The 20,574-nt window shown below is 38.3% G+C and overlaps 2 protein-coding genes across 3 annotated transcripts; one reads left to right on the top strand and one right to left on the bottom strand.

The window, feature by feature from the left end:
* The first annotated feature begins 1,240 nt into the window (after positions 1-1,240).
* On the top strand, positions 1,241-10,908 carry LOC134006092 (zinc finger protein 250-like). Of its 2 annotated transcripts, none has more exons than XM_062445159.1 (10): positions 1,241-1,487; positions 3,662-3,763; positions 4,973-5,135; positions 6,028-6,158; positions 6,767-7,008; positions 7,437-7,525; positions 8,308-8,423; positions 8,508-8,749; positions 8,947-9,056; positions 9,181-10,908. In XM_062445159.1, exons 1-10 carry the CDS (start codon positions 1,247-1,249, stop codon positions 10,415-10,417), a joined length of 2,673 nt encoding a protein of 890 aa, XP_062301143.1. In that variant the 5' UTR covers positions 1,241-1,246; the 3' UTR covers positions 10,418-10,908. The 2 variants fall into 2 exon arrangements, with proteins under 2 accessions (XP_062301143.1, XP_062301142.1); XM_062445158.1 differs by having other exon boundaries at positions 9,178-10,908.
* Positions 10,909-14,261: 3,353 nt separating this feature from the next.
* LOC134006131 (ceramide-1-phosphate transfer protein-like) lies at positions 14,262-19,544 on the bottom strand. Its single transcript, XM_062445221.1, has 6 exons — positions 19,333-19,544; positions 18,518-18,582; positions 17,604-17,788; positions 16,649-16,796; positions 15,475-15,671; positions 14,262-14,654 (listed from the first exon to the last, which is right to left on the bottom strand). The coding sequence occupies exons 1-6, from the start codon at positions 19,421-19,423 to the stop codon at positions 14,426-14,428; spliced, it is 915 nt and encodes a 304-aa protein (XP_062301205.1). The 5' UTR covers positions 19,424-19,544; the 3' UTR covers positions 14,262-14,425.
* Positions 19,545-20,574: the final 1,030 nt, after the last annotated feature.

The raw sequence follows: 20,574 nt of genomic DNA, 5'->3' as shown, positions 1-20,574 counted from the left end.
AAGGGTTTTAAAGGTTCCTAAGAAAAGAAAAATGCTGATTATGGTACTTTATTGAATCTTTACAAGTCACCAAACAAAGAAAATGACCGATAGTTAAATAGATTGTTGGGATGTTTGATTCATACATTGATGCATCTTTCATCAGTGATGGTGTTGCTATTAAGATAAAATAATACACCAAAACTGATAAATACTGTCATCATGTTGTTGAGTTGAATTATGAGAAGAAACATCGAACAATATAAACAAATGTTGCTTTTTCTTTTTAGCAAAATGTTTTGTCATTTTTACATTTGATCATGTTTCCGTTGTTTTAAAATACATGAAGGTTGTTTCTGAATTATGTTCAATGACATTTTTATAATGTAAATATATAAAAACTGGTGGTAAACTCAAACTGTGTCGATGATTCAATTTTGTTATTTTTTTCCACTTCATTATTCTGCTGCAATCAATATACATATACGTAGTAAGAAGTGAATTATTTGGTCCGAAATCAAGCATCTACTACTTGTACTTTACTGTAGTATAGTTTGAGGTACTTGTACTTTACTGTAGTACAGTTTGAGGTACTTATACTTTACTGTAGTACAGTTTGAGGTACCTGTACTTTACTGTAGTACAGTTTGAGGTACTTGTACTTTACTGCAGTATAGTTTGAGGTACTTGTACTTTACTGTAGTACAATTTGAGGTACTTGTACTTTACTGTAGTACAGTTTGAGGTACTTGTACTTTACTGTAGTACAGTTTGAGGTACTTGTACTTTACTGTAGTATTTCCATGTGATGCTACTTTCTACATCTCAGAGGGAAATATTGTACTTTCTACTCCACTACATTTATTTGACAGCTTTAGTTACTTTTCAGATGCAGATTTGACACAATGGATAATATAACAAGCTTTTCTGTGCTTATTATGTATTGTTGTATCAGCTGCACCTGGCACTTTTAACCCAAGACACATTTCCTTCAGGACAATAAAGTTCATTTAATCTAATCTAATAAATTTAGTTTCTCACTGTAAAGCACATTGAGCTCACATGCTATGAAATGTGTATTATAGATAAAAAAAACTGTTATATTTTCTAATATCTTTGAGGACCAGTGCAGAAACAGCTGTTTTTGTTTCTGGTCGGACACCATTGAGCAGCTGTTCCTGTAACCCGGAACAGCACAGTCTGCGGATGAAGCTGCTCTGCACAAAAAAAAAAACACAAAATAAACGGAATTAAAATGTTTTACAGCATGAGGAGGAGCTCAGGTAACTCTGAGACTGTGGACAGCATGGGGAACATGTCCAAAGCGGATATAATGAGAGGAATCATCTCAGAGAAAATGACCACAGCCGCGCAGGAGATCTTAGCGGTGGTTGAGAGGATCGTAGCCGGGTATGAGGAGGAGGCTTCGGGCTTCAAGCTGGAGATCGACCGGCAGAGGAGACAGCTGGAGCTTCTGCTGCAGCCTCAGGTCAAACTGGAGAGAAGAGGTGAGAGAGGGATTTAATTAAAGAGAAAGTCATTAATTACAACAAATCACAACTATTCTGTTAAAGGGAAAGTTGCAGGAAGCCGATCTTCCTTTAAAAAAAAGGTGATTTTAAAGTTTAATCGCTCTGTGAGAAACCTGCAAACACCTGAGAGCATAAAGTAAAGGTTTGCACTCATGTTAAAGATGTTATTTATAATTCGGCTTGAGATTAAATACAAAAAAATACAGCCAAGTTTTATAAATTCAGTGTTAAACTTTCGGTTTGATGTTAACTTTTGCAGGTCTTTAACTGCATTTATCATTATTTCTCCCTTTATTTGTGTCAATTTACATTAATTCTATAGTTTTTTGGATAATTTTTGAACCTTTTATCTATTTTTTTCTTTATTTTGGTCACAAATTACGTTCATTTTGTTAAGTGAAGTTGCAGGAAGCCAAACTTCGTTTAAAAAAAAGGTGAATTTAAAGTATAATCGCTCTGTGAGAAACCTGCAAACACCTGAGAGCATAAAATAAAGGTTTGCACTCATGTTTAAGATGTTATTTATAATTCGGCTTGTATTTAAAAGCCAAAAAATACACCAAGTTTTATAAATTCAGTGTTAAACTTTCGGTTTGATGTTAACTTTTGCAGGTCTTTAAATACATTTATCATTATTTCTCACATTATCTGTGTCAATTACGCTCTATTTACATTAATTCTATCATTTTTTGGGATATTTTTTGAACCATTTATCTATTTTCTTTATTTTGGTCACAAATTACGTACATTATGTTAAGTGAAGTTGCAGGAAACCGAACTTCGTCTAAAAAAAGATTAATTTAAAGTTTAATTGCTCTGTGACAAACCTGCAAACACAGAGGGCATAAAATAAAGGTTTGCACTCATGTTAAAGATGTTATTTATAATTCGGCTTGAGTTTGAATACCAAAAAATACACAAAGTTTTGTAAATTCAGTGTTAAACTGTCAATTTGATGCTAACTTTTGCATGATTTTAACTACATTTATCATTATTTCTCCCTTTATTTGTGTCAATTTACATTAATTCTATAATTTTTTGGATAATTTTTATAATAATCTATTTTGTTCTTTATTTTGGTCGTAAATTGCATTCATCCTGTTAAGTGAAGTTGCAGGAAGCCGAACTTCGTTTTAAAAAAAGGTGATTTAAAGTGTAATCGCTCGGTGAGAATCCTGCAAACATCTGAGAGCATAAAATAAAGGTTTGCACTCATGTTAAAGATGTTATTTATAATTCGGCTTGAGATTAAATACCAAAAAATGCACCAAGTTTTAATAATTAATGTGTTGAATATCGGTTTAATGTTAACTTTTGCAGGATTTTAACTACATTTATCATTATTTCTCCCTTATTTGTCTCAATTTCGTCAATTTATATTAATTCGGTAGTTTTTTGGATAATTTTTGAACCATTTATTTATTTATTTTTTCCTTTATTTTGGTCTCAAGTTACATTCATTGTGTTTAGTGAAGTTGCAGGAAGCCGAACTTCGTTTAAAAAAAGATGAATTTAAAGTGTAATCGCTCGGTGAGAAACCTGCAAACATCTGAGAGCATAAAATAAAGGTTTGCACGCATGTTTAAGATGTTATTTATAATTCGGCTTGAGATTAAATACCAAAAAATGCACCAGCTTTTATAAATTCAGTGTTAAACTGTCAATGTGATGCTAACTTTTGTATGATTTTAACTACATTTATCATTATTTCTCGCTGTATGTGTCAATTTACATTAATTTTATAATTATTTGGATTTTTTTTTTTACCATTTATCTATTTCTTTTCTTTATTTTGGTCGTAAATTACGTTCATTATGTTAAGTGAAGTTGCAGGAAGCCGAACTTCGTTTAAAAAAAGGTGAATTTAAAGTTTAATCGCTCGGTGAGAAACCTGCAAACATCTGAGGGCATAAAGTAAAGGTTTGCACTCATGTTAAAGATGTTATTTATAATTCGGCTTGTGTTTAAATACCAAAAAATACACCAAGTTTTATAAATTAATATGTTGAATATTGGTTTGATTTCAACTTTTGCAGGATTTTAACTACATTTATTGTTATTTTTCGCATGATTTGTATCAATTTCATCAATTTACATTTTGGGGCCATTTTCTGAAGTATTTTCCTTTATTTTTGGTTTAAAATGTGAAGCTCGCAACCCGGACCTAGAAGACCCTGAAATGATTGTTTTGGATGATGATGAGGAGGAGGAGGAGGAGGATGAAGAGCAGAAGCACAAACAGCAGCAGCCAGGTACATTTTTGACTTTAATTAAATGTGTTATAATGATGTGAATCTCTGTTTTTTAATCTAAACACATAAAGAAGGAATTAAACTTTATTCTATAAGTATTCAGGAGTTATTTATCACCTCTGATATGTAGGGAGAACGGGGTTGGTTATCACATTAATCAGATCTCAGTCCCTAGAGGGCGCTATTGTTAAAAAATGTTGACACTGAAAGTTTCAGAGTTTAGGTGAGAAGTTACTTCAGAGATCATTTCTGGAGTAAACTGCTTGACATTGAGGTGAGAGGACGTTTAGTGTTTTTCATGTGAAAATGTAAATATCCAACTCTTCAGTGTTTCTCTTCTTTTACACAATGAGTTTATAATAAAACATCAATACCATTAAAAAGTATGAAGAGAGAGCGATAGTTAGGTAAGTTTTTTTCTTAGCTACGCCAAAACATGTGGTTGGTAGCTTTACTGGTAGCAACAAATCCCAGTTGGGGATGTTTGTCACATGTTGGTATATATACATATATAGTGTGATATATCTAGTTCTTTCTTTGTTTTAAGATAGAATGAGCAGGAACTTTCTCAGGAAGACAAACAAGGGTCAGACTCCTCCAGATGTGAAGTTCAGAGCAGTCAGAGAGATAAACTGTATAATATTGTTATATAAGGACAAAAAAAGGCACTTGAAGGAATGATTGTTCCGGTTTATGTTCTCTTGGTGCAGAGGATGTATTAGGTTGTTGTATTTCAATGAAACTAATCATTTTAAATAATTTTTTTAGACTGTCTACATTTTTTATTTTTCTCCATTAAAATAACACTGAGACAACCAACATCCATGATGTCTTACTACCAACCTCCATGATGTCTTACTACCAACCCCACGATGGGGACGGTTGTCACAAGTGCACAAGACATATTAGACGGTTCATATCTTTAGAACAGAATCAGCTGAAGGAGAGTCAGACCTCTCTATTCCTACCTGACACTTTAGACTTCAATTACAAATTAAAAGAGAATCTATTCAGTATAAGGTTTATGAGGAATTAAAAGTAAAGTAAATAGTGTGACTACCAACCCCGTTCTCCCCTACAGATGTGTCAGATTATGACATAAAAAGACAAAATAAGTCAAATTAAACTGGAATTATTCTCCTGTTTTTGTCATTATCATGTAAATAAATGAGAATAATCAATCGTTGGATTCATGATGTTTGTGTTCAGGTGTTCAGGAGGAAACGGGAAGTCTGGGTCTGATGTGGTACGATGATGAAGAAGAAGAAGAGGAGGTTGAGGATGAAGAGCAGCGTCTGTCTGTACGACCGACGGCAAACTCCAGACAGAGACGAGACGACCAGAAGGATCCGGATTATCAAATACCAGCAAGGTTAGAAATCATAGTTAATAATTATTGATGGAGGTTTTTATAGAAGCAGGATCTCACTTCTTTTTCTCCTTCTTTGTTCCAAATGTTCAAACTTCCCAAATCACATCCGTACATGTTGGAGATGTGGAAAAAAACCTTAGTAACATTTATATCAGTGTTGGTAACGTTTAAAGAAACTTAGAGCAGGTTGAAGCTGAGTTTTGACTTGCAGGCAACATTTTTTACATATATTCACTTCAAGTTTTGGAAGTATGACTTTGTTTATTATCCAACATCATAACAGGATATTAATAACAGAAAATTGTTGATTATTTTACTATTTAACTTTTGTGTCGTCCTCCCGGGTCAAATTGACCCCGTCTGTTTTGACTGTTCCTTAATTCCTCCCTTCCTTCCATCTGTCCATCCTCCCTCCCTCCTTCTCTCTTTCTGTTCTCCCCCCTACCTTCCTTGCTTCCTTCTTTCCTCTGTCCTTCTTTTCTTCCCTCCTTCATTCCTTACATCTCTCCTTCCTGTGTTCTTTTCCTTCCTTCCTTCCTCCCTCCTTTCCTTCCTATTCCTTCCCTCCTTCCTTCCTTCCTCCCTCCTTTCCTTCCTTCTTCCTCCCTTCCTTCCTTCCTCCCTCCTTTCCTTCCTTCTTCCTCCCTTCCTTCATCCCTCATTTCCTTCCTCCCTCTTTTCTTTCCTCCCTCCTTTCCTTCCTTCCTTCCTCCCTTCCCTCCTTCCTTCTTCCTCCCTTCCTTCCTCTCTCCCTTCCTTCCCTCCTTACTTCCTCCCTTCCTCCCTCCTTTTTTCCTCTTCTTCCTCCCTTCCCTCCTTCCTATCGTCATTTTAAGCAGTCAGACCTGGTTTGTTATTGGTTGTTAACCTGCTGCTCGTCTTCCTCTTTCAGGGTTTCTTCTCCCAGAGTTCGGACTGACAGGAGGAAACCCGGCAGACCTCGGATCAGTGAACCACAGAACCACGTAGACCTCAGGATCCGCATCCTGGAGGACTGTCAGACCGACGTTCTCTCCAAAAGAGGTACGAGTCAAATATAACAGAACATCTCGAACATCTCTCGAATGTTTCAGGTTTCTGGACTTCCTCCTTCCTTCCTTCCTTTCTCCCTCCCTCCTTCTTTCCTTTCCTCCTTCATTCCTTCCTTCCTTCCTCCTTTCCTCCCTTCCTTCCTCCTTGCCTTCCTTCTTCCTCCTTTCCTTCCTTCCTCCCTTCTTTCCTTCCTTCCTTCCTCCCTCCTTCTTTCCTTCCCTCCTTCCTTCCTTTCATCCTTCCTACCTTTTTCCCTTCCTTCTTTCCTGCCTTCATCCCTTCCACTTTTCCTTTCTCCCTCCCTCCCACCTTCCTTTTTGCCTCCCTCCGTCCTACATTCCTTCCTTCTTTCTTTCCTTCCTTTCCTTCCTCCCTTCCTTATTACCTTTCCTCCTTACCTTCTATCCTCCCTCCTCCCTTCCTTCCTCCTTTCCTTCCTTCTTCCTCCCTTCCTTCCTCCCTTCCCTCCTTGACTCGAGGACAGCAGGAGAGTTAAAGAGCGACTCTGGCCTAAAGCAGCCATTTTAAAATGTTGACAGTTGAACTTGTTTCAGGTTTTTCTGACTGGATGAATAAAAGTTTCTCTGTTTATGTTTCAGTGTTTCAGAAATACCCGCTGCAGGAGCTGCAGTGTCCTCTCGGCCTGCAGGAGGCAGACTTCCTGAACCTGCTGAGATCCACCTTCCCTCAGCTGGCTGCCGATAAACCTTTTGACGTCTTCACCTGCGACAGAAACAAGCGTCTGCAGCCTCTGACGGTGAAGACGCTGACGCCCGAGGAGATCGACAGCAGCATCAGATCCATCGGAGCGGGAACGTCGGCGCTCTACATCCGACTGAAGGTACAGACTGAACCTTTAAATACTTTATATGACTGATTTTTGTTGTTTAATTTGAGTTTCACTGATGTTTTAAGACTTAAAGACGTTAGTTTGTCTTCAGCAGAGTTCTTCAGATGTTTTGTTTTTGCTTCTCATGAAGGAATGTCGAGTCTCTTTAATTTAAGTTCAGTCTGAAGCTGATCTGTTTGAAAAGTGCCTCAAGATAAGTTTTGGTGTCACTTGCAGCTTTATTCAGTTGGAGCTGAAACACGAGTCTGAACTACACGATCATAAAAACAACATCTCATCTTCTCATGTGATGCTCAAATCAGTTTAATAAACTATAAAACACTGAAAGATTCTTTTCATCTCGTCTATAAAAACAAAAGAAGGTTAAAAACTCCTCGTAGTCTTCATGTGTAGTCTTCCTCCTCTTCCTCTTCATCCAGGATCCTTGTAGCCGAAGTGAAGATGACGTCGTCAGAGACTCTCCGTCCGTCTCCACGACGACCAATCAAACAATCAACACGCTCACCAGGTGATGACATCACAGATCATTTATTAAAACAGGATTTTTAAATATCATCTCTAAACATTTTCCAAAAGCCTCAAAACTCAGTATTTTAAAACATTTACATCACATTTAAAATATATATATTTTTAATCACAGTGTCAGCTCAGACAATCAGATGGGTTTTTTTTCATGTGGCGCCATCTGCTGGCCAAAAGTTAACATGACGCTCCAGCTGCAGATGTTCCAGATGTTTAGATGTGAATAAAAGAAAGAAGCATGAAGAGGGAGCTGATGATGGTTGGTGCTGAAGACTAAATCAAAGTTATTAGCATCACACGCACCACGATCAGTCTCCAGATGCATTGTGAGTAATGTAGGCAGCAACACATGGGATTAAAAAAGGGGAAACCTGGTTCTGCTGCAGCAATTTGATCCATAAAAATACAAAAACTGTCCATCGTGTGAGATTCAAATACATTTATTTTACATAGGTTAAAATGTATGTAATTGTTTTTCATATAGATAAAAAGTTTTTATTGTAACCAACATACAGACTGAACGGCACATTTTACAGTAAAAAACAATCATTTTGTCAGCGCTCTCACCGTTAAACTGTATTTAACGGTGAAACTTCTAAACTTCCTCAAACCTGCTCTGAAATTTCTGATATTTACACTCAGTGATTAGTTTATTAGAAACATCTGTTTAACCTACTGTTAACCAACACAACCTGTTAAAAACTCAACTATTACTCTAGTGTGTGAAGCTTCATCAGTCTGGCTCATAAATCATCTTCTTGTCTGCAGAGATCTGTCTGAGCGGAGGCGGCGTGGCAGACCTCGACTCGGAGAAGAACCGAGACATCACTTCGTTAAAGTCTGCATGCTGGAAGATTCTCAGTCTGAAGTTCTCTCAAAACACGGTAAACCTCAAACATCTGAACAGACTCCTCCTGTTAAATATGTTTAATCTAAAACTGCAGTGATTTTATTCTCTCTTGTTTCAGTGTTACTAAAATCCCCGGTGCAGGACCTGAAGTGTCCTCGTGGTCTGCAGGAGACGGACTTCCTGGAGCTGCTGAGGTCCACTTTCCCTCAGCTGGCGGCTGATAAACCTTTTAACGTCTTCAAGTCGGACCGGAGCCGAAAGCTGCAGAGACTCCGAGTGAAGACGCTGACGCCAGAAGAGATTTACAGAGCGATGAAATCCACCGGAGTAGAAAAATCTGTGCTGTACATCAGACTGAAGGTAAATACTGCAGTAAAAGTACTAATACTGCAATATATAAATACTCCATTACAAGTAAAAGTACATAAGTATTATGAGTGATGTAGTTAGTAGTTGTGTAGAATGTTCTTTCATTCATGTCTTTATACTTTAAATTGGATCAAGATTGAGTTTAAATTTCAGCCTTTTGTGTTAGAAGTTTCTTTTATACACTGTAGACAGGAGAGGAAGAGGAGGATGAGGAAGAAGAAGAGCTTCACCTTTCACAGAGAAATGATGACGACACCTACGAGTCTCCAAAAAGTGACGAAGCCGAACTCTGTTCAAGGTAATTCATAAAGAAACTGAGAGTCAGGACTTTAAAATGTAGTTTTATTTCATTCAAATCAAATATTTTCATTTTAATCACAAGAAAAAGCCTAAAAACAGACTCTGATGTGTCCCTGCAGCAGTCAGCAGACAGACGGCAGCTCCACATCACAGCAACATCACCTGAAAACTGAGGAAGCTGATGATGAAGCCGACGTCAGCGGCGCCGACAACAAAGACGGAGATGAGGACGACTGGAAGCCCGACCCTGAGCCGCGCTCGCCAAAGACGAGGAAGCGACGAGCCAAACGCTGCGACGTGGACGGGAAGCTGGCGGAGAAAAGCAGGACGCCATGTAAAGTGTGCGGCATGTGGTACCGTCTGCTCGGCAGCCTCGTCAAACACGCCTGGAAACACACGGACGAGCCGCGGAGCGTCTGCGGTGTCTGTGGCGAGCAGTTTGAGTCCGTGGACGAGTTGAAGCGACACCTTCAGACCTACCAGAAGATCCACGAGTGCTCGTACTGCGGGAAGTCTTTCTTCACCGTCTCTGGATTGAACTGCCACACGACGCTGCACACAGGGAACCGACCCTACAAATGCGACGTCTGCCACAAAACCTTCGTCCACCTGTCGAGCCTGAACATCCACCGCTGGATCCACGTCGAGGACAAACCGCACAAGTGTGACGTCTGCCTGAAGGCGTTCGGTCTGAAGGCTCAGCTCACAGCTCACATGAAGGTCCACACGGGGAGAGACAAGTACCACTGTCACATCTGCGGGAAGTCCGTCTATGATGTGCGATCTCTAACCCGCCACAAAGCCACGCACTCCGGCGAGCGGCGCTACGGCTGCGAGGTTTGCGGCAAACGCTTCAAACTCGCCGACACGTTAAAGTCCCACGCCAAGATCCACACGGCGCGAGACCGGCCATACCTGTGCCACATCTGCTGCAAGACCTTCCTGTCGAACTGCGGCCTCACGGCTCACATGAGGACTCACGGCGATGAGCGGCCGTTCGTCTGCATCATGTGCGGCAAAGGCTTCCTGTCCAACGGCGAGCTGAAGGTTCACATGCGCGTGCACACGGGCGAGGCGCCGTACGGCTGCTCCGAGTGCGGACGCTTCTTCAAACGTAAGACTCACCTGACCAACCACGTCCGCACGCACCTCGGCATCAAACTGTTCGTGTGCGGCGTTTGCGGGAAGGCGTGTTCGAGGCAGGAACACCTGACGGTTCACATGAGGACGCACAACGGAGAGAGACCCTACAAGTGTTCCCTGTGCGACAAGGCCTTCACCCAGAGCCACTGTCTGAAGACGCACATGAAGAGCCACCAGAGGGACGAAAACATGTTCCTCAACGAGTCCACGTCCTGAAGAGACACCTTCAGACCTGAATGTTGTCTCACGGTACTCAAAGTTCCCCAATTTATCATCTATTAAAAGTATATAAACAGTTACAATGAAAAAGGTTTGAGGTAGACCGGAAGAAAGAACCAAATGCTGGACGAAAACACTAAATCTGTAAAGATAGAACGAAGTCTGCACGATGTAGCTCCCAATGCAGGTATCATTTAGATGATACCTCTCCCAATGCAGGTATCATTTAGATGATACCTCTCCCAATGCACCCCATCAGCCTTTTAAATGATACCTGCATTGGGAGAGGTACAATTTAAGTTATACCTGCATTGGGAGAGGCATCATCTAAATGTTTCCTGCATTGGAACCGTTGGGCCTTAACTATTTCGACAATCAAATCATCGCTTTAGACACCTTTTTAAAGCAAAAACACCCAAAAAATTAGTTTGTTCAAGCTTCTCAAATCTGATTTAAAAAAAAATGTTTTGGTCTTCTGCGACATTAAAACTGCAACTCCGAAATGAGACATATAAAGATGTCATTATTTTCTTACATTTTAAAGACTTAAAAAATGACTCGATAATGAAAATAATTGTTAGTCGCAGCTCTAATTTCTTAATAAATACTTAATAAAACACTATAATGCAGCTATAAGAGTATTTAAACAGATTGTAACGGTGTATTTAATGTAATCTGGAAATATATATAAAAGTTATTGCTTTAAAAAAGTCAATTACACCAAACTTTAATGAATATATTGAGATTTGTGGGTGAAGGTACATTTACTCAAGTGTAATTTTGAGGTACTCTGATTTCAATTTCATGCACTTTATATAATTCTACTTAAAATAGTTTAATAAACTATCAATCATACATGTGATTGCACATTATAATGCAGTTAAAAGCAGATATATCTGTTTATAACTACATAAGTGTGTTATAAATGATGATTATTGATGATAAATTGAGGAAATTAAAACGAACCTTTAATTCTTTTATTTCTGTTGAACCAAAAGTTTCAATCAGGTTTTTGATTTAAATGAAAAATGTTTAGTTTTGTATTTTATTTACATTTTTGCTGCTGGTGTTTAAACAATTAAGAAACTTTGGCATTTATTTTGTTTTAATGGGAAAAAAATGTTTTGTGTTTTTGCAGAAAAACGTATTTAAAGTTTGTTTTATTTGTGTTTTTTTGATACTCCAGCTCTACTTTTGGTTCACTTTTAATTTAATATGTTTGTTTTAATTTTGATAATTATTTTTTTTTTTGAGGCAAAAATACAAAACATGTCGACTAAACGATAATGAAAATAATTGTTAATTGCAGCCCTGATTTACAGAAAATAATTGTTATTTTTTAAATAATAATTATTAATTATTTATATTTAGTAATTTTAAGTTGCCAATATTTGCAGGTTTCAGTTTCTCTAATGTGAAAATTGTCATATTTTTTTCAGTTTTATATGATTGTAAATGAAAATAATACTTAATATAATCATCAGCTGCAGCCTTAAAAATAAAGTTTATTATGATTATTACAAGTTTAAAACATTGTGTAATTTACAGTTAAAGCAAAAAAAAGCTCCCATATATAAACGAGGAGATTGAAGTTAAAATATTAATCATTTTACATCAAAAATGCCTAAAAATTAAAATAAGTACGTTGGTTTCAGCTCCGATGCTAATTTTTGAAGTTACGGTTGTTTTATTTTGAAAGTGACGTCCTGTTACCAAACAGTTCTTTAGTCCGATCTCTACAGATCGGTCGTGTAGCTCAGTCAGTAAAGCAGCTATCCGTTTATATCGCGTTGTGTTCGTGTTTGTCGTGTTTTTCCGACGGCTCGTTAAATGTGTTAGAAACTGTTCAGACTCCAGACGTTAAAGTTGTTCATTAAGAATAAATCTGAAACTGTTGTGATGATACTTTAGTTGTTTCATTAGTTTCATTGTAGCTAATGTTGCATTCAAGGCTGGTGGGAAATTTCACAATTAGCCTTAAACTGTGGAATCAACTGCTCAATTTTTAAAAATGTAAATGTTTTGGTACATCGGTGGATTTAAAAACACTTTACAAATTCCCACGTGATCCTGAATGCAGCATTTGGTGCCTTAACGTGCATGTTTCTGTTTCTGTCTGTGAACCGGAGTTACAAACAAGTACAAAACACAAACATCCTGGTTGAAGTTGTTTTACTTGTGCAGCGTATGTAAAGAAAAGCAAACTGTTAACATTTCTGTACTTCAGTGTTTAAAAAATAATACAAAGTGCTCGTCTGCTTTGACATGCGTGACCAAAACATAATAAACGACTTTCTGAGAAAAAAAGTGTATCTGAAGCTATACTGTTGAGATTGCTGTGTAAAGTTCACTCACTGCTCTGTATTTGTTATCTAGTATTGTAACTTAGGACTTCTGGTTTGACTCTGTACCCAGTATAGCAATTTGCTGAGCCGTCAACAAGCTGTGTTCTGGAAGTACACTCCCCCTAATCGGTAAGTACTGTCTTTTGTGTGGGCGTGCTTTCGGTGCAATCAGTCCTTATACCAGAACAGCTGGAATCAATTACCGGTCAAGCTACATCTGGAGTGCAGATCCTTGAAGCGCAGCCCAGTGTGCAGACGGTCGAGGGTAAAGACAAGCACGTCCACCGAAGCACGGACACCGAACAAGGCAAAGGCAAACCTATCTTCCTTTTCTCACCCCGTACCATCCCTGACAAACGTCTTGTCACTTGGGTACAAGTTGATCATAAGTGCCCCTCAAATATATGTCTAATCCATTTGTTTTACAAGAAATAGCTAATTTCAATCCCAACAGCTTTTGAAATAATGTTTTGGTGACAAACGAAACTGCTGAAAAGCATCATAACATTCACAGCTTGGTAAAACCCACTGACTCAGTGTTTGCAAAGCAAAAGTCTTGTCGCCTTGTCATATGATGAACCCAATCCTAGATTACAGCCTCACCTGTGACCAATAACTGATCAATCAATTAGTGGGTGTGTATATGAAGAACCCCAGCACACCAGACCTCTGACAACATGCCTAAGATTCACCCTGAGACCAAAGCGTTGATTATCAAGAGGCTGAAGACCAGATCCACTGCTGAGGTGGCTGACACCTTCAATGTGTCTCAGCGTCAACTACAAAGAATAAGACAAAGATTTGAACAGACTGGAGATGTTTTTGACAAGCCCAGGTCCGGCAGACCCCACAAGACAACTGCTCAGGAGGACCGTTTGTTGGCCAGCCCTTTTTCCACTGCAGCAGAGCTCCACCAGGCCTGGTCACCTCAAATCCCCATATCAACCAGAACAGTTTGTAGAATTCTGTCTCGAAATGGCCTCCGTGGTCAAATCACTGCCCAGAAACCAGCACTAAACAAAAGGCAAGACACCTAATGGAGCCCGCATGGATCTGAGATTCACCCAGAAAACAGTTAAGTTTGGTGGCGGAAAAATCATGGTCTGGGGTTACATCCAATATGGGGGTGTGCAACACATTTGCAGGGTGGAAGGCAATATCAACAAGTATTAGCTACCTCTTACATTCCCAACCATCAAAGGGGTCACATTTTGCAGCAGGATGGTGCTCCATCGCATACTTCCATCTCTACATCAAAGTTCCTCAAGGCGAAGAAGATCAAGGTGCTCCAGGACCGGCCAGCCCAGTCACCAGACATGAACATCATTGAGCATGTCTGGGGTAGAATGAAAGAGCACTACTTAGCAGTATGTATTTATTTATTGTTACACTAATGTCTCTGTTGCAATGTAGCTTGAATGTTATTCTCCCTTGTGAGTCGCTTTGGATAAAATCGTCTGCTAAATGACTAAATGTCAAATGTAAATGTAATAAAGGGTAAAAAGTCTTATTTTATTCCTGCATTTATAAAGTTTCTTAAAAGTACAGTGCTTATAAAAAAAAAAGTGTATTGACACAGAAATGTAGCGTCAGTCAGTGTTCGTGGTTTTCCGACATAGTTCACTTCAGTTCGTACAGTCCAGTCGTTGATTCGTGGCGTTCAGGGAAGCTCCAGCATGTCGTACTCGCTCAGGATTCGCTGAGTCCGCGTGTGCACCAGCGTCAGAGCGTGGATGATGACGCGCAGGACGGGCGCCGCCTCCTCCGTGCGCTCCACACACACCAGCTGCAGGAAGTACTTCCTGTCCGGCAGAGCGAGGAAGACGAACTCTGCGGCCTGACGGAGCACCCAGGGGTGATGGGGGGCCAACGCCACCCGGTAGGCGTCTCTGAAGAAAGAGGCACGATGAGATTAAAACCAAACTGAGAACTTTAAATGTTAACATTCAGATTCGAATACAAACAGATGAAACACGGAAACAGACGTTAAACTCGAGAGTAGATTTACAAAATGTGCTGCTGATGAAATTAAAGTCAAATTCATACTTTTATTTTATTATTTCTGAGAATCTTTGAATAGACTTTGGTTGGAAGGAGAAAAGAAAGAAGAAAGTAAAATAAGACAAGAAGGAAGGAAGAAAGAAAAACAAAAAGAAAATACAGGAAGGAAGTAAAGAAGGAAGGAAGGAAAGAAAGAAGAAAGTAAAATAAGACAGAAGGAAGGAAGAAAGAAAGAAAGAAAAACAGAAAGAAAAGACAGGAAAGAAGGAAAGAAGGAAGGAAGGAAGGAAAATAAGACATGAAGGAAAGTGGGCCAAATTGGACCCCTCGTCGGGCCGGTTCTGGCCCACAGGCCTCATGTTTGACCCCCCTGCTCTAAAGCCTGTTACAGCGAATAAAAGAATGATGATTATCTAATGAAGAACTCAGCTGGTATCAGAATCACTTTAAGGATTCTTGGATTGGTTTCAGAACTTCTTTAACGAAACTCAGCTCTAGTTTAATTATCTTTTTTGCATCTTTCTGAAGATTGAGAGTCAAATTCCTCCAATAGGTAAACATATTTGGCCAATAAATCTCTTTTTTATATAAATGTCTCTTAACAGGCTCTGAAGTAAAGTCACTATTTATTGTTTTGTTTCTGCATTAATAGAAATATAATAAAATAATCAGACAGTTCAAACTGAACTAACTCTGTCTCGGTCTCACCTGCTCAGCTCTCCGGGGGTTTTGAAGCGTCCGTCAGCGTCGGGTCCTTCAGACAAACCCTCCAACATCAGCTTCAGCCACAGCAGCGAGCGATGAAGCCGCAGCAGCGTCCGGCAGCCAGAATCTGTTCGGCGAGAGAAGTCGACCAGGCCGGCTTTAAGCTCCGCCCCCACCATGGAGCGAACCGAGAGGTACGCCTGCAGAGGGAAGAAGATCAGGGAGGAAGTTAAAGGCACGATGCCAACAACTATTAACAAGAGGGAAGGAGGGAAGGAAGGAAGGAAAGAGAGAGGGAGGGAGGTAAGGAAGGACAAACAGAAGAAAGGAATGAAAGATGGTAGGATGGAAAGAAAGAAAGAAAAAGAAATATAAGACAGGAAGGAAAGAAGGAAGAAAAGGAAATAAGAAAGGAAGGAAGGAAGAACAAACAGAAGGAAGAAAGGAAGGAAAGAAGGAAGGAAGAAAGGAAGGAAAGAAGAAAGGAAGAAAAGAAGAAAGAAAGAGACACAAGATGGGAAGGAAAGAAGGAAGGAAGAAAGGAAGGAAAGAAGGAAGGAAGAAAGGAAGGAAAGAAGGAAGGAAGAAAGGAAGGAAGGAATGAAAGATGGTAGGATGGAAAGAAAAGAAAAAAAGAAATATAAGACAGGAAGGAAAGAAGGAAGGAAGAAAGGAATAAAAGAAGAAAAAAAGAAAGACAAGACGGGAAGGAAAGAAGGAAGGAAGGAAAGAAAGAAAGGATGGAAAGAAGGAAGCAACAAAGGAATGGAAGATGGTAGGATGGAAAGAAAGAAAGACATAAGACGGGAAGGAAGGAAGAAAGGAAGGATGAAGGAAGGAAGGATGAAGGAAAGAAGTAAGGAAGGATGAAGGAAAGAAAGAAAGAAAGAAGGAAGGAAGAAAGGAAGGATGAAGGAAGGAAGGATGAAGGAAAGAAGTAAGGAAGGATGAAGGAAAGAAGAAAGGAAGGAAGGAAAGAAAGACAGAAAGAAAAAGAAAGAAGGAAGGAAGAAAAGAATGAAAGAAAGGAAAATAAGGAGAAAGGAAAGGAAGGGAGGATGAAGGAAGGAAGGAAGAAAGGTTTTAATAAAGTTCATCTAGACTAAACGTGCTGCTCAGATTAGAGATTAAACATAAATTAGACGAGTTCGTATCTAACTGGGTTTTTACGTCTCACCGGCGTTTTTGGTCCAGAGAAGTCAGGCGGACTACGTTTCCCATGAGCCTCTCTGCTGTGTTTGAGTGACAGCTCTCGTATCACCACCATCTTTTCTTTCACCTTCTGAGAGAATAAACTGACCATCGTCCCCAAAGACTCCATGAAGCTGAAAAGAAGAAGAGAAGAGACGAATATCAGAGTTTCTGAAGTTTTAGAGTTTAAGGTTTTAATACTTTATTTATTATTTCTATCGGTGGTTTCTTCTTTAAAGGGTTGGACAGTCAGATATTAGTTAACCCTTAAATACTGTTCAATTCTGACTCATTATTAGTCTCTATACACCAATTCGGATTCATTCATTCCTCATCAGTCATTAATAGATATTTGATTATAGATATTATGGAAAAAAGACAAAATCAATCACTGTTTTATAGTCCAGGAGAACATTTTATACAAAATACAACAAAAATATTTTAATGCTGATTTTTGTTTTTTTTCTAAAAAATAAACACAGTTAAAACTTACATATTACAACTAACATATTAAAATGTGTATCAGCTTTACATAAAATAAAATAGTATACTTTGGGTCCTATCTGGAAATGTGTTTAGGAGGTTTTTACTGCTCTTTAATTTTAAAAATGGGACAAATTTGACCCTGAACAGTATTTAAGGGTTAATGTAATTAATGGTCATCATCAAAACAAAAAAATGCAGCCTGGGAAAATAACCTTACAAAAAAAAGTAAATTAAAAATTTAAACAATAACGGTAAATTAAAAATATTAATATTTACTGTACATTATGAGGTTATCGTCATAGTTTGAGGAAAGAAGTGAACTAACTTGTTTACGGAGTCCTATTTAAGTATATTAAACAATCATACTTTTGAATTATTTGTAAATTATACACTGCAGCAGATGAGTTATTATAAATGTGCTCAATGTTAAAATAAAAAGGGTTTTGTGTTCGTACTTGATGAGTTGGTCCCAGCTCTGGAGGTACGGCTCCAGCAGGATGTCGTTGTCGTCGTCCGACAGGCTCGACTTTAAATAAAGCAGCAGACGCCAGGCCTGAAACGATTGGCCGGGACACTCCTGGATGATGGGCGGGGCTTTGCCTGGCCCCGCCCACTCCGCAGGGACCAATGGAGGCTCGGGCTGAAAGCAAAGAAAAACATGAGTTACTGGAAACAAGTTTTTTAATATAACTTTATGTATGTGTGTGTGTGTGTGTTCCTGTTTATGTATCAAAGTGGGGACCATAGATTAAAACCACGAGTGAGGACATTTTGCCCATTCAAGTGATTTTGTAGCTGCACTATATATTAAAATAAATAACATAACTATATTAAACAAGAGTAACAAAAAACAAAAAAAGACAAGTCAGAAACTAGCTACTCACCACTATATTATAAAAATATGAAGTTTATAAATTAACAATTATAACAATACACATGTATTAATAAGAGACATCTGCATTCCTCTACAGACTTACAGTATATCTTTGGTAGCGTGGAGAAGGTTTTTTATTTAAAGAAGGGTACAGTTCTGCTTTAAAAGGCTTTTAGAAGGTTAAGACTTGGTTTCAGAGTTTAGGTTGTCAGTGGGAGTCCTCACTAGTACAGAAGGACTCAACTTTAAATGGAACGTCTATGAACATCCTTTTAATTAAGACCAGGCCTGTTCATTCTAGATTGCCACTTACTTATTTTAATTAGCACTTTTTTTCTCTTTTCTTTTAAGGTAAACTTTATTTAGTTTTCTTATATATGGAGGTGCATAATGAAAAGGACAATGTGTGTGTGTGTGTGTGTGTGTGTGTGTGTTTGTGTGTGTGTGTGTGTGTGTGTGTGTGTGCGTATGTGCGTATGTGTGTGTTAGTCTTACTGCTTGGCGGTCAAAACTCAAACATGGCTGCCAGGCGCTGCCACACTCTCTGACTCCACCCTGAGCTGAAGAGAAACAGAAACAACAACAACTACAAATACAGAAAATGCATTTATAACTTAACATTGAGTCAGATTTCTAGAATAAACTTTCTGTTTTCATTAAAGCAGCTGTTATTGGTTGTTGACATCCAGAACTTTGGCTAGCGACCAGATTTCCATCAGTGTTTTTTCTCTTATCCAGTAAAAAATATCTTACATGTACTTCATAGATTAGCAGAACATTTTATAGACATTTAAGCTTCCAAAACAATGAATCTTAATGAATATGGTGAGGCACTGACTTCTCCTTTAATGCCACCAGCATGTTCACACTTCGGGTTTTACAATATTAAAAAAAAAAAACAACTCTACCTTTACTCACCACTAGGGGGCGATGGCGGTACAACTCATGTACTTTATAACATAAACCTATAAAAACTATTATTTTATCAATCAATCAATTAGTTGTTTGGCCCATAAAATGCTATAAAGTAGTTAAAAATGTCTTGTTTTGTCCACAATCCAAGAAATATTCAGTTTACTGTCATAAAGGATGAAAGAAACCAGAAAATATTCACATTTAAGAAGCTGAAATCAGTGAATTTTACCATCTTCCTCTTACAACATGACACCAAACAATGAATTATCTACACTATTGGCAATTAATTTAATAGCTGGCGACTGATTGATTAATCGACTAATCGTCACAGCTGTAAAATTCATATTATCTCCATGGTAACGGAACATGGCCGACCAGTTTCAGCAAACACTCACGTAGCCAGATGGAGCTGATGAAGAGGAGCAGAGCCAACATGGCCGACAGCAGCAGGTAGCGAAGCAGTCTGGTCCGTCTGAGGAAAACCATTGTGACCGTAACACACACACACACACACACACACACTTTCTAAACCCTAATACACATAAATAAGAGTTAAAATACACACATTGTCCAACATGCCGGTACAGAGCGCAACACTCATCTGACTACAAACTTTGACCTTCGTCCCCCTGGTGCTTATCTCAGCTCGCTTTATCTCTCTCACACACACACACACACAGTAAACATGGTAGTATAAAGTGACGTCTTTGATTTGAGGGTTTCCGAGTTCGGAAATCGTAATTTGGGTGAAAGGTCAGATTGAAGCTGAGGTTTCTGTCTCAGTTATTATAATAAAAAAGTTCCTGATTTCCTGATGATCAACATTCAAATAAAAGCTAAAATAAATCAGACTTGGTGTTTTTAATAAAGAGCCTAAAAAACAGACAAATATATATATTTTTTTTGTTGTTGAAGGTCTTTTAACCCAGATTTAAAGTTTGTACTGTTATATATTCAATGGTGAAAACACATTTGCTCCAGTATTTGTATTTTAATTTAGTATTTAGTACTTTATAATTATACTCCAGCTGTTTGAAAATCCAGCTTTTACATAAAATCTCTGTGGCGGTCACTAAAAAATCCCAGAACCGTGGTTACATCAGTGATTCAGCACATAAAGAGGTAATAAATCATTTATAACACACTGTAATGCAGTTAAAAGCAGATATAATGAAATGTTAAAGTCCTTATTAATGTACAGTATATGTCAGAAATTATAATTTGACATGTTTTATATGATTACAGCTGTGTAATCTATCTGTATATAGGTCAGGGGCCACATACAGCTGAATTTGATCTCAAGTGGGTTAGAAAAGTAAAACCATTGCATAATAACCTATAAATTATATATATATAATATGTAATATAACTTTACTATAATAAACCATTTATTTACAGCCTGGTATGTCTTAGAAAAATGAGCATTTCCAATGATATTATGTCTCTAATCTGTCTTTTTTCAGATTATTTTGCACAGAAGCTGATGTTCAATATATAAATGTTTTAAATACCTCATTAAGGGAAAAAACCCTCTGAAGCAGCATTTTATATGAAGTAGGATCCTCACAGTTTAACTTTAGCTCCTGAAACCTGGCATCATTCTTCTTATCAAGTGGGCCGGGTTAGACCTCTTTGGC

Source organism: Scomber scombrus, chromosome 23 (assembly GCF_963691925.1).
Source record: "Scomber scombrus chromosome 23, fScoSco1.1, whole genome shotgun sequence".
NCBI lineage: Eukaryota > Metazoa > Chordata > Actinopteri > Scombriformes > Scombridae > Scomber > Scomber scombrus.
Note: the sequence above shows the minus strand (reverse complement) of the source record. Positions and strands in the feature narration are given on the sequence as shown.